This window comes from Leucopleurus acutus, assembly GCF_964270905.1.
Source record: "Leucopleurus acutus genome assembly, chromosome: 20".
In the NCBI taxonomy this organism is placed as follows: Eukaryota; Metazoa; Chordata; class Mammalia; order Artiodactyla; family Delphinidae; genus Leucopleurus; species Leucopleurus acutus.
The window spans coordinates 18,495,160-18,515,039 of NC_139162.1; the positions used below are offsets into that span (position 1 = coordinate 18,495,160).

A 19,880-nucleotide genomic window follows, 5' to 3' on the forward strand; every position below is an offset into this window, starting at 1 on the left:
ATCAATGAATGTAATATAGTATACATTACTAGAATGAAGGGAAAAAAACACATATGATCATCTCAATTAATTCAGAAGTATTTGACAAATTTCAATACTCTTTCAAGATAAAAACACCCAATAAACTAGGAATAGAAAGAAATTTCCTTAACATGTTAAAGACCACATATGAAAAACCCACAGATAACATCATACTCAATGGTTAAAGACTGAAAGCTTTCCCTCTAAGAGCAAGAACATGACAAGGATGTTCACTTTTGCCACTTCTATTCAACACAGTACTGGAAGTTCCAGCCAGAGAGATTAGGCTACAGAAATAAAAGAAAGAGGTAAAATGACCTCTGTTCACAAATGACATGATCCAATACATAGAAAGCTCTGAAGAATCAATATACAAAAAAATGTTAGCACTAATAAATTACAGGATATAAAATCAACACACAAAATTTAGTTGTATTCTATACACTTTTAACGAACAATCTAAAAAGGAAGTTTATAAATCAAGTCCATTTACAATACCATTAAAAAGAACAAAATACTTAAAAATTAACCAAGGAGGTGTAAGATTCATATACTGAAAGCTACACGTTGCTGAAGGAAACAGAAGATCTAAATAAATGGGAAAACATCCCATGTTCAAGACTTCATATTGTTAAGATGATAATACTACCCAAAGCAATGTAGAGATTCAATGCAATCCCTATCAAAATCCCAATAGTGTTTTTGCAGAAACAGAAAAACCCATCCTGAAATTCATATGCAATCTCCAAGGACCCTGAAAAGCCAAAACAGTCTTGAAAAAGAACAAAGATGGAAGACACACTTCCTGATTTCACAACTTACTACAAAGCTACAGTAATCAAAACAGTGTGATACAGGCATAAGGACAGACATACAGACCAAAGGAATAAAATAGCCCAGAAAATGCTCACTTCAGCAGCACATATACTAAAACTGGAATGGTACAGAGAAGATTAGCATGGCCCCTGTGCAAGTATGACACACAAATTCATGAAGCATTCCGTATTTTTAAAGAATCTAAAAAGAGTGGATATATGTATAACTGATTCACTCTTCTGTACAGCAGAAACTAACACAACACTGTGAATCAACTATACTCCAATAAAAATTTAAAAGAGGGCTTCCCTGGTGGCGCAGTGGTTGAGAGTCCTCCTGCTGATGCAGGGGACACGGGTTCGTGCCCCAGTCCAGGAGGATCCCACATGCCACGGAGTGGCTGGGCCCGTGGGCCATGGCCGCTGGGCCTGCGCATCCGGAGTCTGTGCTCCGCAACGGGAGAGGCCACAGCAGTGAGAGGCCCGCGTACCGCAAAAAAAAAAAAAAAAAAAAAAAAAAAAGCAACACCTGGAGGACTTCTGTAAATCCCTCTTAAAATTTATAAATCTGGGATATGGAATCTGTTCCTTTTTAAAAATTTTTTATTTATTATTTATTTATTTAGGCTGCGCTGGGCCTTAGTTGTGTCATGCAGACACTTAGTTGCAGCATGCATGCAGGATCTAGTTCCCCGATCAGGGATTGAACCCGAGCCCCCTGCATTGGGAGCATGGAGTTTTACCCACTGGACCACCAGGGAAGTCCCAGAATCTGTTCCTTTTATAAAAAAGTTTTGAAAAATTAAATATTTATAAATTATGAAATATGTCTGTGGGAAGATGAGCAAAATTTCCCCACTCATCCAAGCTGCCTCTTGACCAAGCTGCTTACTTTAGCCACCTTATCGATATATAGGCTTTTCTGGTTTATACAAACAGACAATGATCTGGTGGGTATTAGAAAAGAAAGGCTTTGGAACCGTAGTGTCGTCACTTACTGGATTGGTGACCTAAGGGAAGTTGTTTAACCCTTGTAAATCTGTTTATTTGCTTGTGAATTTGTTTACTTATTTATTCAAAGTCTCCTGAAATGTAAGTGTAGGCACTCTGCAACATTTTCTAGAAATACAATTATTATTACCTAAATTGATAAAGGCAAGACAATTAAATTATCACTTAATGACCTCATCTAGTCTGGTGGCTTTAACTACCTCCTGCATGCCAACAACCCTCAAATTTATATCTTCAGTCTATAACTCACTTCCAAACTCTAGACTTCAGCCAACTGACTACTTTATATCTCTACTTGAATGTTCAACAGATACCATAAACAAAACACATCCAAAATTGAACACCAGATCTTTCTCCAAAACCTGCTCCATCCAGGGCCTTCCCCATCTTACCTGACAGCAACGCCATCTTTTCAGTTGCTCAGGCAAAACCCCATTGGTGTCATCTTTAACTTCTTTCTCTCACATCTCACATGGAATCTGTCAGGAAATGCTACTGGCTCTACCTTTAAAATACATCAAAAATCAGTCCATCTCTTAGTCCAAACCATCATTTCTGGCCTGGATTACTATAATAGCAACTTAACTGGTCTCCCTGTTTCTGCCCTTGCCTCTCTACCCAGCAGCCAGAGTGACCCTGTTAAAACCTATATCAGGGGCTTCCCTGATAGCACAGTGGTTAAGAATCAGCCTGCCTCACAGTGGTTAAGAATCTGCCTGCCAATGCAGGGAACATGGGTTCAAACCCTGATCTGGGAAGATCCTACATGCTGCGGAGCAATTGAGCCCATGCGCCACAACTACTGAGCCTGCACTCTAGAGCCCTCGTTGCACAACTACTGAGCCCACATGCCACAACTACTGAAGCCCATGCACCTAGAGCCCATGCTCCACAACAAGAGAAGCCACCACAATGAGAAGCCCATGCACCGCAATGAAGAGTAGCCACTCCTCGCCACAACTAGAGAAGGCCCGCGCCCGCAATGAAGACCCAACAAAGCCAAAAATAAATAAATTAAAAAAAAAAAAACCTGTATCAGATCATGATGACTCATCTGTTCAAAACTCTACAACAAAGGCCTACAAGACCCTATGTAAGAGTTCTTAAAAGTGTGATCAAGGACATGTGGGGTTCCCTGAGGACTTTTAAGGGAGTCTTCGAGGTCAAAATTCTTCTTATAATAATAATACCAAAATTTTTTGCCTTTTTCATTATCATTCTCTCCTGAGTTTACAGTGGAGTTTTCCACTCGGAAACAAATTGTATGTGATGACTTCATTGCTGTGATGGGTGATGGAAAGTGTCTGTGTATTCTTTTTTTTTTGGTACGCGGGCCTCTCACTGTTGTGGCCCCTCCCATTGCGGAGCACAGGCTCCGGACGCGCAGGCTCAGCGACCATGGCTCACGGGCCCAGCCGCTCCGCAGCATGTGGGATCTTCCCAGACCGGGGCACGAACCCGCGTCCCCTGCATCGGCAGGCGTACTCTCAACCACTGCACCACCAGGGAAGCCCATGTCTGTGTATTCTTGTTTTCAAAAGTTCTCAGTTTTAACTTCTAATACAAATAAAAACTGATACATACAAACCACCTAAATAAAAGTTCTTGGGGAGCCTCAAAAATTTTTAAGATTATAAAGGAGTCCTGAGAAAGTCTCTTCAGCAAGTGGTGCTGGGAAAGTTGGACAACTGCATGTAAATCAATGAAGTTGATTTACACACCCTCACACCATGTACAAAAATAAACTCAAAATGGCTTAAAGACTTAAACATGAGACATGACACCATAAAACTCCTAGAAGAGAGCATAGGAAAAACATTCTCTGACATAATACCAATGTTTTCTTAGGTCAGTCTCACAAGGCAATAGAAATAAAAACAAAAATAAACAAATGGGACTTAATCAAACTTACAAGCTTTTGCACAGCTGAGGAAACCATTAAAAAAAAAAAACAACGAAAAGACAACCTACGGAATGGGAGAAAACATTTGCAAATGATACGACAGACAAGGGCTTAATTTCCAAAACATATAAACAGCTCATACAACTCAACAACAAAAAACCAAACAACCCAATCAAAAAATGGGCAGGGGCCTCCCTGGTGGCGCAGTGGTTGAGAGTCCACCTGCCGATGCAGGGGACATGGGTTCGTGCCGTGCCCCGGTCCGGGAAGATCCCACATGCCGCGGAGCGGCTGGGCCTGTGAGCCATGGCCGCTGAGCCTGCGCGTCCGGAGCCTGTGCTCCGCAACGGGAGAGGCCACAACAGTGAGAGGCCCGCGTACCACAAAAAAAAAAAAAAGGGCAGAAAACACATGGGCATGCTAACAGATGCTCAACATCACTAATTATTGGAGAGATGCAAATCAAAACTACAATGAGGTACCACCTCACACTGGTCAGAATGGCCCTCATTAAAAAGTCTACAAATAAATGCTGGAGAGGGTATGGAGAAAAGGGAACTACACTGTTGGTGGGAATGTAAGTTGGTACAGCCACTATGGAAAACAGTATGAAGATTCCTCAGAAAACTAAAAATAGAATTACCATATGATCCAGCAATCCCACTCCTGGGAATATACCCAGACAAAACCATAATTCAAAAAGATACGTGCACCCCTATGTTCATAGCAGCACTGTTTACAATAGCCAAAACATGGAAATAACCTAAATGTCCATTGACAGATGAATGGATAAAGAAGATGTGGTACACATATACAATGGAATACAACTCAGACATAAAAAAGAATGAAATAATGCCATTTGCAGCAACATGGGTGCAACTAGAGAGTATCATACTAAGTGAAGTAAGTCAGACAGAGAAAGAGAGATATCACATGATATCACTTACATGTGGAATATAAAATATGGCACAAATGAACTTATCCACAAAACAGAAACTGACTCATAGACATAGAAAACAGACTTGTGGTTGCCAAGGGGGTTGGGGGGAAGGAGAGGGATGGACTGGGAGTTTGGGTTTGGTAGATGCAAACTATTATGTTTAGAATGGATAAACAACAAGGTCCTAATGTATAGCACAAGGAACTATATTCAATATCCTGTGATAAACCATAATGGAAAAGCATATAAAAAAGAATGTTTATGTGTGTATAACTGAGTCACTTTGCTGTACAGCAGAGATTTGCACAACACTGTAAATCAACTATACTTCAATTAAAAAGAAAAAAAAAGGAGCCCTGAGACCAAAAAGTTTGAGAACTGTTGCCCTACACGTTTGGCTCCCCATTACCTCCTTGACCATATCTCCTACTACTTTCCCTCTAGATACCTCATATTCTAGCCACACTGGCCTCGTTGCCATTCCTCAATAAGCCAGACATGCTCTTACCTTAGGGTCTTTCCTCTGCTTGTCCCTTTGGCCTAGAATACTCTTCCCCCAGGTATCTACATTGGTAATTTTCTCATCTTCAAGGTTTTTTCGTCTCATCTTCAAGTTTTTGATCAAATGTTACCTCATCAATGAGGTTTATTTACTGTATTTAAAATTGTACAGACTTCCCTGGTGGCACAGCAGTTAAGAATCTGCCTGCCAATGCAGGGGACACAGGTTCGATCTCTGCTCCAGGAAGATCCCACACACCGCAGAGCAGCTAAGCCCGTGTGCCACAACTACTGAGCCTGTGTGCCACAACTACTGAAGCTCACGAGCCTAGAGCTCGTGCTCTGCAACAAGAGAAGCCACTGCAATGAGAAGCCCGCGCACCGCAACGAAGAGTATCCCCTTCTCGCCCCAACTAGAGGAAGCCCTCACGCAGCAACAAAGACCCAACACAGCCAAAAAAATAAATAAATAAAAAATAAGTAAATAAAATATTTTTGTCCCTGTGAATGATTCATTTCCAAAGGAACTCAGAAACAGGATAAGTATTTTAAAATAGAATACATCTTTAGACACTGGCTTTGTATCTTACACTTGACAGACATCAGAAAGTTACTATGTTTATTGTGTTTATAGAAGTGAGATTATATAAAGTAATCAACGATAGTTATTTCAGAAGCCACTAAACACGTGCAAGACAATCTAAATTTCAGACAGACCTGGATTCAAATGCCAGTCCCAGTGTCTGTGGTCATATAACACTGTGCTTAAACTCTCTCAGCCACATCTCTGAAAATAAGGTTAATAATTCACTTTTTACAGATTGGTGGGAAGAACTAATGAGCTACTAGCAAAGTGCCTACCACAGTGTTCAAAAAAAAAATTTTATTATCAAGAAACAGTAACCATAATTCATTATTATTATTTTTAGATTGTAAAACATTTATCACAGATACATCCAGGTTTCAAAGATGTTAACATGTTTGAAATAAAAAGTGCCCAATAGAATCAATGAAATACATACTATAAATAGTGTTGGGGCAACCAGTGAAGTATTTAAAAACTAAATTTAGATCCCACCCTCAATACCTTACAACTCAGTGTCTTATACTCCAATAAAGTCTAGGTTAAATAAAAAATTTAAATATTAACAGTAAGATCATTCAAGTCCTAGAGGAAAATATAAGTGGGAACTTTGTATAACATTGGGGTGAGATAAGCCTTTCTAAACAAGATTCCCAAAGCACAGATCAAAAAGAAATGCTGTGGAGCAACTAAGCCCGTGCGCCACAACTACTGCGCCTGCGCTCTAGAGCCCATGAGCCACAACTACTGAGCCCATGTGCCACAACTACTGAAGCCCATGTGCCTACAGCCCGTGCTCCACAACAAGAGAAGCCACCACAATGAGAAGCCCGCGCACCGCAACGAAGAGTAGCTCCCACTCACTGCAACTAGAGAAAAGCCCTCGCGCAGCAATGAAGACCCAATGCAGCCAAAAATAAAAACAAACAAACAGAAATCAAAAAGAAAAGATATATTAGGTTGGACCACCTAAATATTTTACATTTCTATAGACCAAAACACTATTTTAAAAACCGGTAAACAAACGAACTGGCAAAATATATATGCAATACATGTGAGACAGAAAATTAATTAATTATTTTTAAATACACTTTTTGAAGTGAATTTATTTTGAAGACTTCTGATATGCTGTGATATGCTGGCTATTTACTGGTAACCTCTCTTGGATTTTTCCCAGTTTATGTATAAATTTTAGTGTCAAGTTGATTCAAGGAAAAAATTTTGTTCATATACAATATAACTAATTTGTGCCATGTAAGATAACACAGACACACCTGATATGAGAAATAAAAGGTCTTCTCAAATGCTTGCTCTTGCTTCACTGGGTCTAAAAATTAAATTTTCTTATTATATGTCCAAGAGTGGTTGTGTCTAAGGTCCTGAATCCCCATCATGATCCATTCTGCATAAGCCATGATCCAAAGCCTACATGGGTATTATTTGTGGGACTTTTTGCCTCTGGAATTACCCATCATAAATATGTTTGAGGCTGGATGGTACATGTATGCCTCCCAGAAGAGTATTCATGAGTTACCCAGAGTCCTAGTTGAAAGAGAAAGTTCAGTATTATCTACCTCCCTTCACTACTGAGCCCCTAAGTGATTCAACACCTCATTTGGGACCCAGTCTCATCATTGGCTATGCATGGCTTTCTTTTGTTTTATTTATTTAAATACAATAAACACCAATAAAGGAGTATCCAACAGGTGGGCTAGCACACTGACAATAATATTTACCCTTCTGCTCCTCCATACCAGTCTCCTGATTTTCCCATCCAAGTTAATCACCTGAATCTTGTATTTATCATTTCCTTGCAACTGGAAAGCAGGTTCATCTGCTTGTCACCTATATAGAACTGCAGCAGCAGAGGTCACGTCTAGAGTCCCTGTTTACAGTCAAATTAGCAATTGCCCTACATTCAGGATCAGCATGTTACTGCACAGAGCCTGCAAGTGGCAGTGTCAGTTTTCACCACAGCAGCAGGTCAGGCTATATTTAACATGTACCCTCTTCTCTACTGAAGAGCTGTAGCTACGGTTCTGTTAGTCTGTGAAAGAAGGAGGACAAGGGGGAATTGAGGGACTCTAATGGAAAGTTCTTACTGGATTCAGCTCAATCACAAATTAAATGGGCCTGTATTTAAAAGTCTAAGACAGTCTAGTTTAACAATACTATAATCTTAATTAAAATGCTCAAAACACAGCTGTGACAATTTCTATATTTTTGTACTGTTTTAATGTATATCACTTGGTCCAAATCTGGGACATACACACCATAATGCACAGAAGTGTTTAGGAAAAATTACAGCTCCAGGCACACAAACTTTAACATCTGCGTAAACACTCACTGATAATTTTACAGAGTAGCACATGCTTTCCAAGCAGGGGCAATGGTACACTTAGGTAGCAAAGAAAAATGAAAGTAGCAAAAGAATTTTGAACAATATTCTAATTGGTTGAGTAAGTATATATTACAGCCTTCCAAGGGGACTGCTTGAAAGAGAACATCAATTGGTAAAGGTCAGTATTCTGCTGCTGCTACTACCCCAAGGAATAATCCCCCTGAGGAGGGAGCCGCATTACTCTGAAAACGAGAAATGCTTCTGGGACTCTTCTGAGTTTGGAAGATTGACATGAGGGGTCAAAATCACCTCAATGAAACTGAACAAGGATTCAGTTTCTGAACAAACTAAACTGCAAAGTTTAGTCCTGGGTTCCAAAAACATATGTAAAAATCCACAGTGGAGAGGTGGGGGGTGGGGATACAGAATGGATGTGATTTAGTTATGACTAATGACTAGCACTTATGACCCACTAAATTAACAGCAAGATGGAGCTAAGAAAATTCCCTGACCTAACACCAAACTGATAAATAAAGTCTTCTGAACAAGGAAGGTGACGGTCCCAATCCACTTTGAGCTGGCTAGAGTGTTCCCTTCTGGATACGCCCTGCGAAAAGGAACTAAACACCAGGGTTCAAACAGAAGGGAACTACCATGTTAGTGAGGCTGAGGGAAGGATGAAATTGCTGGAGTGTTTTTAAGACTTGGGAAAGAGATCAAGATTTCACAGATGTGAAGGATTATTACAGAACAATGATTAGATTTGTTCTGCATTATTCCAGAGGCATCAGAGCCCACATAAAACAAGGGCAGCTGGAACTTAAAAGGCCCTGAGATGTTCCAAAGAATCTGGAGATGAAGAGACCAACAGGAATATAATATCACTAGGGATACCAGAGTATGAATTCCAGTGTGAAAGACAAGGATGGAGCAGAGAGCCTTTAAAACTTCATCTATACTGAGAATCTAGAATTTTAAGATTGCCCTGGCCCCTCTCACAAACCAAGGCTCTGCTAAGAAAACAGCACTTTCTTTCATCTATTCTGCTTGCTCTACATCCACAGTCTCAAACCACAGACTGATGAAAAACATGATTGCAGATACTGAAAAAGCTCTTAGAGTACTGAATTAGGAACCAGGAGACTTGGGTTTTAGTCTTTACTCTGCTATTAAATCAGTGTTACCCTGGATGAATACCTTAAGCTCTGTAAAACTCAGATTCTTTATCTATAAAATGGGGGAGCTGTATTACAGTATTTTTAGTTCTACAAGTCTTGAATTTCTGAGCTGAGGTGCACTAATATCTTCTCTATTAAATGTCACTGAATTTATAATAAAAAATTAAGGTGTTAATGTCCGTATTTCTAAAAGTAACAGTCAAGTAATACCTGAATGATTCTTGACAGACTCCATCTTAATTAAAAATTTCAAAAATTAAAAGGATATTTTATTTGTCTTAATCTTTAATTTGATAAAAAAGGGGTAAATAAATATAAAACAAATAGGATTAATGAAAGTTATTAGGATTAGATGATAAGTATATTTAACTAGTATAACACAAATTTAAAGAAATTACTTGTGTCCTCTAGTTGCGGAGTAGAAATTACTTTGTACTTAATGCTTAGCACAATATAGAAAAGTTAAAATTAAACCTGAGCTCAAGCTAACTGCAAAGTTCACTTTAAGTATTTCTAATCCTTTTTGGTGTGTTTTATGGCTTACTTTTAAAGCTTATCAGAAAGGGGCCATTCAAGTACTACAGAGTTCCAAGTACTGGGGAGTTCAAGGCCTATGAAATATGTTATTATTGTTTTTTTAAAGAATTTATATTAAAACTCTGCAGAACTGTAGGATTTTCTAAGCCTCTAGTTTACCTTCAAAGGCAAATCCCAAAAAAAGAGGCAAATCCAAATAACATAATCAATGAGTCAGTTGGCAAACATCAAAAATTCATTTGATATTTGACAGCATCAAAATGTAAATTGCAAAAATTATACATCCAATAATCTGAGGTGCCCAGGAGTGTATTTTAGTTCTCCCACCCCCTCTTTAATTACTGCTAGCACCACTGAGCTTCTTTTTTTTTTAAGCTTTTTTGTGGCTGCACCGCACAGCATGCAGGATCCTAATTCCCCGACCAGGGATTAAATCCACGCCCCCTGCATTGGAAGCACAGAGTCTTAACCACTGGACCACCAGGGAAGTGCCACCACTGAGCTTCTATCAAGTCTCCTGATAGGTGGCAATAAGGGAATTCATTAGCCAGTCCTTGTCCTCTGTGGGGAACTTTGCTTAATTGTGAATGGAACAAAAATGAAATTGCTTTTATATTTGCCCTCATAGACCTCATTTTTCCAGATTCTCTGTTTCTGCAACATATCTTCACATATTCAAAAGAATCTTGACACATTCGAAAGATGAAATAAATAAAAATTCCATAAAGCCTTTCTTTCCAATTTGCTGTCCCCCCCAAAATCACTCAATCTGTGGTAAATTAGAAAGAGCAGGTTCCAGCTTTGGTCTCTTTTTAGAAAAACAGTCTTCATTTGGAAAGAAAATGAGCTGGAATACCCAGCAGCTATGAGACCTGCTTAATAAATCTTGTGTTTTCAGTGACATCACTGAAGTGGTAGGTTATCACACTCCAGGTCTCACCCTTTGTTTCAGGGATTAAAATTCTAAACACAAACCTTGAAAGCAATACAAGTGTGACAGATCAGATGCTGTTGTGAACATATATTCGTGCAGTGAAATTCTGCACATGCATTCCTAGAGAATGTTCCACTATTCTCTAGGAATTAAAAAAGCTTGGGGGATCCCCTTTAGTGCTGTGTTCTAACCACCACGGCCTGCTGTTGCTGGGGGGCAGCTGTAGTACTGCAAGAAAAAGACTAGACTGAAAAGACCTGCCTCCAGTCTCAGCTCTGCTACTTACCAGTTATGTGATCTTCAGAAAGTCTGATTCTCTAAATATAGCTATCTAGAGAATCAGTAAGAGTTAAATTAGATAACAATGCTATGCAAATTGTGGGTTTTGCTTGTTTACAGCTATACCTTCTGTCTATACACAAATGACCTGGCATATCCCCTTGTGGCTTTGAAAGCCGTCCTCCACTATGCCATCTGCCCTCCAGCCACGGAAAATCATGCTTTCCCAGACATAGCTCTATGTTTCTGCTTCTGTTGTCTGGTTTTCCCTTTGATTCTCATTTACTGATACTATACTTGTTCTTAGCCAAAAGGATAAGAAGTGATTGATCCTTATTTACTGAAAAATATATTCATCCTCCAAGACTGGCTTAAAAGTCATCTCCTCAAGGAAGCCTCTCTGAATCCTTCTAATAGAATCTTTCACATCTCTTTGCTGATCTCCCAATGTGCTTCTTTTATATCTTGGTTGTAAGTGACTAAGACCTACTGCATCATTGTATCCTCATATACTCATCTGACAGTAAAGCCCTGGTGCCAGGTCGGGGCTAGGGTGGGGGCTCCCACATTTTATCATTTTATATACCTTCCTTTTCCCTTATGTTTGGAATTTAAAACCAGCTTTGCAACTAAGTAGTAAACAGTCTCTCCAGATGTATAAAGGAGATGGCTGACCTAGAGTTACTTTTCTACAGATTAATACAGAATCAGAGAGAGAATTAAAATTCTGTGTCCATGTTTCAAATTTTTCATATTGTACAACACTTACACAGGTAGCTTTCACTGAATTCCTATTTCGACAAAATTTCACTACCATATAAATGACAAAGCCAAGAATAAACTCTAAAATTATTACCTGAAAATCCTACCTTGGGGGAATTTTCAATTATTAAAATAATTAATTTCCAGAGTTTGCTGTCCAATTTATGATTTCATAAAAACAGAGGTCTACATACCAACTTGCTACATTTACATAAATAGCTTCTTTTTATCATGGTGCCAACAGCTGTACCAGCAGCAGCAAACCAGTCCCGTCTTGTACCATCACCACTATCTGACTCAGCAAGCTGGCAGGGCCACAGAGAAGCAGGTTCTTTACTTGTGTGAGTCTCCTCAAGGACAAGAACTCTATCCTCATACCTTTCTAGTATTCCTAGCATTTAACTCTGTGCCTTGCAAAGGTTTAATGAATTAACACTTATGAATTCCATTCTCTAGACACTGTGACCTCACTGTATGTTCTGAAAGGAAAAATGCTCAATAAAAGCTCACATCTTCAGTTCCATCACAAATAGGTGGTAGGTTATTACTCAAGGTCTCACCCTTCCCAACAGATATAAGTGGTAAAATAGACTTTAAAGCATATATGTTCATGTCTATCTTCCGAGTCATATATCAACATATTTCTAGTAAAAACAACTTATTAAAAAGCCCAACCATATGCTAATAAACAATCCATGGTAACTTTCTCATGACTCTTAAGGGAAGGAAGTTCCTGGATCTTCACTTCTTCAAAGCATAAAGATGAACTTACCATCATCTAAAGTGATGTCCTGAAGACCAATTGTAGAAAAGTTAGGTTCCTGCTCTTCAGGTTCAGGTTTAATGTTCACAGTTGCCTCATCAGGTGGAAATGAAGCTGGATCGCACAAACTGTGACATAATAAGGATGAAGGTGCAGAAAGACCTCCCTGGCCTGTACTTTGTGCTTGAGTTGAGTGCTGTCCAGAATGCATTCTGGTGGCTAGAGACTGTGATGAGGCAGTTCCTGAGCTAGGAGACTGGTAAGGCATAGGCTGTAGCTGAGGAGATGGTGGCCCAGAAAGTGGTGAACTGGCCAAGGGATGAGAGGTTGCTTGGGAAGCTGTTGTAGCAGTCCCTGAATGTGAAGGACCATACGTAATGGGTTGTAACTGAGGGGAAGGCTGACCTGTAACCTGATCGGCCACTGGAGAAGAAAGAGATCTTTGTCCTGTGTTTGAACAACAGTATCCCATTGACTGCAGATGAGGCAAGGTCTGCACAGAATGAGGTGTGTGGGCTAAGAGGTGTCCTGTTGAGCCTGAATTTGAAGAATGAAAAGGTATGGATGATGGTGGCTGACAGCCAAGATTTATTAAATTAGGAAGAGCTGCATCCTGCTGAAACAAAACTGGATCAAATTCTTGACTAGAGGCAGCATTAACAGGAAGACAAGTTGGTCCATTGAATACGACATTAGTTTGCATAGGCTGATAGGAAGACCCTACAGGAGGTGTTGGTGCGACTTGAAAAGGCTGGTGCACAACTGAAGAAGGTATCACATGCTGTTCTTTACCAGCACTCTCATCCCTACACTGCAACTGTGGCAGATGGGTTGAGGTTACCATGGATGCATATGTTAGCTGGATGGGACAAACCAAGCTTCTCTGTGCAGACAGTACACTGTCATGTAGGTGTCCTGTATCTGAAGAAGGCCTCTGGGTCTGGACAGGATGAGGCAATGATGGAACTGAAGACAAATCAATCTCTTCTCTGTGTTCTTGCTTCATCAAAACTGAAAAGAAAGTTATTAATGCAAATGTTATTACATAATACATAAAATAATTATGAAAGGCCTTCATTCTAGGCTACACAACTGTAGTGCACACACAAGCCAGGGGTTGAAAACTCAAATGCCTTCAGGGAAGACAGATAATATAAAATATGTGAAACCAGTAAATAGAAGACAACACGGAGTGGTTCTTGCTTCAAAAGTATTCAAGTTAAAAAAAAAGAAAAAAACCAATACTGCATAGATCTCTATGAAGTGATATTGGAAAGATCTCTAAGACACGTTGTTAAGTAAAAAAAAAGTCAATTGCAGAACATGTGTATATGTCACAATTCGCGAAAAATATTGTGTATGTATATATACACACGCATATACACATGTACACATGTTTTTGCTTATATATGTGTGGATATCTCTGGAAAGATGCACAAGAAACTGATAACTGTTGTGTTTATTGCTGGGAAGGGAAACTAGGTGAATAGGGGATAGGAGCATGAGGAAGATTTACTTTTTACTGTCTAAGTTTTGGGGCCTTTTGAATGTTTTCCACCATGTATATATATTACTTATTTAAAAATAAATAATTTTTTTAAAACCCCAAGATCATTATGAGGTAGGGATTATTATTATCCCTGCCTTATAGATGAGTGAGTATACTGAAGAGGAGATTAAAGACACTAAGATCTCACAGCAGCTAAGTGGTATCATAAGGACTTGAACACAGGTTTTTCTGCCTCCAAAGTCCATGCTTTTATTCACTGCAGTACACTGTATTACCAATGGAAATTCTACTTCACCATTCCACCAAGCAAGCAGAGGTTACAAATACCAATCATCATCCTTTATGACATTAGAAAAGTAGCAGATCCATGAATTAGTTTGAGTCTACTTGATGAAAGGACTGCTTAAAGTAGGAATCAATGCATTTTGCTTATTTTATTTAATATGCATATCAAAACAGAAAAGAGCCGTTAATTTACTGTGTCAAAACAACTGATGTCATTGTTTCTCTTGGCAAGCACTTCAGTCCATTTTTCTAAAAATTATCTACTTTAGCCTCCTATTGAAGTGCTATAATACATTTAAAAATAATTTTCCTAAATTCACATCTCATTGTTCCTTCCAAGTTTGTACTAAAAATTAACATAATTAAAATTTTCATGATCTTCACAAAATATAAGAAACTCCATTTTATGTCAAAGGAAAATAATGAGACCCAAAGCAAGGTCAAATCTCATCTGTCCATTTATTAAACCTTTGCCAAGTACAAGTCTCTTCACATAAGCATGGTCTCAATCTGAGAAAATGAAGGTAAGAATTAAGATAGCCCTGATGGTATATTTTACTGTAGAAGAGGTAATTAATGGAGCAGTTGTTTGGGGTGCATTTGAGTTCTGCACTTTGCTCTGGCTTCCTAGAAGAACAGGATAGGTTCATTGTTCATCTGCTTTAGCCTCTAAATCTGGCAACTGGTGAGCTCACCTCTAACAATGAGACAACAACCCTAAGGACTGAGAGAAAGGTATATCACCAATCTTGTTGCTTCTGCCACAATGCTCATGTTCTTGACCCAGACCTCCATCCAGTTTCTGATTCTTGCTCAGGTATTTCAAGTATGGTTCACCGTGTCTATTGGCTCCTGACCTCTCTAATGTCTTTTTTTTTTTCGTTTCTTTTTTTTTCCCCCTAATGTCTTGATGCACTTACTTTTCTTCTGACTTTGGCAGAAATAGAACTTTGTCCTTGGACTACTGGATTTTTTTGTCTTCTACTTCAGCTCCTACTCTGGTCTTAAGAAAACTACAGTGAATCCTATATCCAGAGTCATATTTCTACATAAGGAAGGAGAATATCCAAGAAAGCCTACTCTCATCCCTTAATCCTGAATGGAACAGGTGGGGCCCTTGGTTACATAAGTGGTTGGTTATCATGCACTAAAAAGGAGACAGAGGGACTGAAAACTACAGCATAACATCCATCTTTTTTGCATGATCCAATCCTTATTTCTATGTTCCTGACTGACATCTGGGTAGCCAGATTGAGAATTCTGCTCTACTAAATCGAATGCATTTCCATTCTGCCAAATCAAGTATCACTCTTTTTGTCTATAAGAGATTCAGACTCCAACCTGACCAAGCCATAAGAAGTCCTCACTGCTGGTCTATGGTAATTTATTCTTGTTTGGAGGGAAATACAGTTAAACAGATCTTATAATACCTACAATGAGATGAGTTTTAGAAACAGAGTAACTCTACCTTTTGTATTATATATGCTAATTCTCAAACTTAGAATGTTGATGAACAGAGGCATCCAGGAAAAAAAAAAAATCAACTGGTCTAGTGGTTTTCAAACCATGAGAAGCCTCACACTCTTCTTGAAGTGGTGGATGTAGAAGAACAGGATGTAAAGAGAAAGAGCTCTGGATTTCCTTTTCCAGTGCAAAGAGAGCACCCAAGCTGGCTTTCATCCTTTTTCATATACTGGCTTTTTGCATAAGATTTTATTTGAAGAATAAACAACCTAAGCAATATGAAAACCACTGCTTTAGTATTATACCCTCATTTTATAGAGGTTAATCAGTAGGTACAGTCTGTGGCAGAGCTGAGATCTGATCTCCTGACTGTAAGGCATGCTTTTTCTCCCAATCAAAACAACCACAATACAAAAGTCAGTTTGTCCAGTCAACTATTTGGAACACAGGATATACCCTTCCACAGGCAAAATATTATACATAAGAGTTTGGCTCTAATGCTGCTCTGAAAAATCCCCATGATGCCAAAAACCAGAGCTCAGATGGTACCCCCAAGTACAAATAACTTCTGCTGGGCTTCAGAGGGAGACACATTTCCTCTAGGGTGGGGGTAGAGTCTCCCACATTGGAAGTTCTGAAGCTAGAAGCTGGGCAGAAGTTCAGACAGCACCACTAAGGAAGGGCTGTGGGCTCTATTACCATCTGTGGTAAGGGTAATTTGTGAATCATACACATATGCCGCTAACTGTCTTCATTCTACAAAGTAAATGGACTGTGGGACAAATAATACTAAACACAATCCCTAATTTTAAAAAAAAATTTTTTAAATCAGCCACTTGCAGCTAATGATTATTCCTCCATTGGATATTGATATTGGTCAGATCCCTATTGCTAGGGGGTTGCCAAAAAGGAAACAAATTAACAAATCCTTTAATAAAAAACATGCAACTTACAAATATCTAAAACTTTTATAAAATTTAAAAAGGAATTATTGCCCCAACATAAACAAATGGCTAAAATCTCTAATATAAAGAATTCATAAAATTAAAAAGACAAACACAATAATTCTAAAATAACAAAGGGTCATACAGTAGAATACTAAAAAGCTATCAAAATTCTGTTAAACTCTATCTGCTGATAAGGAAAAATAAAAATGTTCAGGTTACAAAATTAGTATATATAATATAGCATGGTCCCATTTCTATTTTTTTCTTTTTTTTTTTTTTTTGCGGTACACAGGCCTCTCACTGTTGTGGCCTCTCCCGTTGCGGAGCACAGGCTCCAGATGCGCAGGCTCAGCGGCCATGGCTCACAGGCCCAGCCACTCCACGGCATGTGAGATCCTCCCGTACTGGGGCACGAACCTGTGTCCCCTGCGTTGGCAGGCGGACTCTCAACCACTGCGCCACCAGGGAAGCCCCCATTTCTATTTTTAAAAGGATGTATCTATATATGGATCAAAAGGATCTAAAAGGAGATAATGACAGTGGAAGAGAATATGGATGTTTTAAAAAAATTTTTTCAACTTGTCTTTTAAAAAAATTCAGTTATGTATTTGCCTTTGTAAAAACTTTATTCAAAATTTCACTTCAGAAAAAAAGTGAAAAAAGCCAAATGTTACAGACAAAAGGCAGTAATCAACCAGAATAAGGACTGTCCAAACACTCCTGTGTGTCCACTCTTCCTTCATTAGTGTGTGCCACCTGATTTGTATTCTGTCAACCATAAAGCCAGTTATGACAGCTCCAGTCCAATCCAATATCTCCCTGCACTCTGGAGTCCCATTGATTTCCATTCTTACATGTAATGCCCTCTAGGACTCTGCCTTTATATTGTCCTCTCAATTCAAGAGCTGATAATGTAAAGGCATTATATTTGCTCCTTTCTGTTTGCCTATTACCACCACTATGGCGGTAGTAATCAACACCTCTAACATGTTGACCCTATTGTTTTTTTACCCCAATTCTAGAAGCTCTCTCCTTTCTTATTCAAGTTAGATTCTATAGTTCCTTATCTCAAAAGAATTTTCTAACATTCTTGGACCCTGTTGTCTTTAGTAACTCTCACCCTGGAAGAGCTCTACTATCCATATTTTACCACCTGCCCTGAAGAATCTGAGTGCTGCTTAAGAAAGTTACATAGCAGAGCTAATTAGTATCCATAAATTAACCAATATCAACATCAAAGGTGCCCTTTGATCATGCCTAGAATCCTATTACATGTCTGTGGTAACTTACTTTTCCCTCTTTACAACAACTTTTTCAAACTTCTCCATACTGTTAAACTGCCAAATCACCGACATTCCCCTCTCTCTGCTCAAAATAGGAGACTTCAGGTCATTCTTTACAGAAACAAAATTGAAGCTATCATATGGAAACTCCCTAAACTCTCCATTACTAAATCTGTAAACCTTCCTAATGTATATCCATCTTGTTCATCTCCTTTACCTTCCCTCTTGTTCCTTCTCCCATTTAAGGTCCATTCCAACTTGCATATTTTAAATCCTATCCTCTCCCAACCTTCCCAGAAACCTGATATTCTTTATCATCACTGATGCTCTCTCCTCTGTATACTCAAAATACTCTAGCTGTCTGAATCACCTTTTTAACCTTCTTGGGCCTCTCCCATATAAATCTCACCCTCCACAGTTAGTAAGTTGAGAAAAGACTAAACTGGTCAATGACATCTTTTAAAGTGACAGAAGAAATATGGGAAAAATTATTTTTGAATTACAAATCTGATCACATCACCTCCCTATTAAAACTCACTTCTTACAACTCTTTTAATACTCTATGATCCAACCAACCATAAGGCCTTTGCATATGCTACTGCCTTTATGTGGAATGTTCTCCCATACTTTATCTAACAATAATTAACAATATAGACTGTACAGCCACACTGCCTGGATTAAAATCTCACCTCTGCCTTTATTAGCTGTGTGATCTCAGTTCACTCACTTGCCAAATGGGAAGGGCAACACTACCTACCTTATAGGGTTATGGGAGGATAAATGAGTTATTATGTATAAACTGCTGAGAATAGCACCCAGCACACACTAAATGCTTTATATGTTTACTAAATAAATGAATAAACAGATGTAGTCTAGGATACGTTATGAGCCCAGACTCTGGAACCAGACTGCCTATGTATGATGTTTGGCTCTAGGAGACCTTGGGCACATTACTTAGCCACTCAGTCTCCTCATTTGTAAAATAAGACAATAACCTATCCCATAGGTTTGTTTTTTTTGTTTGTTTTTTTGCGGTACGCGGGCCTCTCACTGTTGTGGCCTCTCCCGTTGTGGAGCACAAGCTCTGGATGCGCAGGCTCAGCGGCCATGGCTCACGGGCCCAGCTGCTCTGCGGCATGTGGGATCTTCCCGGACCGGGGCACGAACCCGCGTCCCCTGCATCGGCAGGCGGACTCTCAACCACTGCGCCACCAGGGAAGCCCCGCATAGGTTTATTAAGAGGATTAAATGAATACAGAAAGGTCTTAGAACAGTACTAAAACAGAGTAAATGTTACATAATTATAAACTATTACTATTACTTTCCAGTTCTCAACTCCTCATAGAAGTCTTTTCACAACGAGTTAGCCTAGACAAGGGTCCCTCTGTTATTTTCACCCACAGCACTGTTTCCCTTTCCTTAACATTCCTTATCTCTGTTTCTAATTACAAATTTGTAAGTAATTTATTTATTTAGAGGTTTATTAGCTTCTATTTGTTCCACTAGATTATAAGCTCCATGAGAGAAGCTAAGAGAGGTTTTACCCAACTAGTGTGCACCCTTAAACACTTATTGAATTAATGAGTAAATGAAATGGCTAATCAAAATCTTTTGTTTTCAAAGGTTTATATTCTATTTGAAAATTATCTGAAATATTTTATTACCAAGTAATATATTAACAAGATCAAGTAATAATAATTTTCAGATTCTGGAATATAAGTGGCCTTCAGAGGCTCTAAATGAAATACAGCCAGGCTTTAAAGAATATGATGACAAATGAATGACTAATAACCAATACCCTCTCAAATTCATGTATTTGTTCT

General features: G+C 38.9%; 1 protein-coding gene across 2 annotated transcripts in view; it reads right to left on the reverse strand.

The window, feature by feature from the left end:
- NFATC3 (nuclear factor of activated T cells 3) overlaps positions 1–19,880 on the reverse strand; it is a 131,246-nt gene that overhangs the window by 14,502 nt on the left and 96,864 nt on the right. For both annotated transcript variants that reach the window (XM_082862882.1, XM_082862883.1), the window contains exon 9: positions 12,578–13,579. In XM_082862882.1, coding sequence (XP_082719008.1) covers positions 12,578–13,579 — 1,002 coding nt within the window. The remainder of the gene's footprint in view (positions 1–12,577; positions 13,580–19,880) is intronic.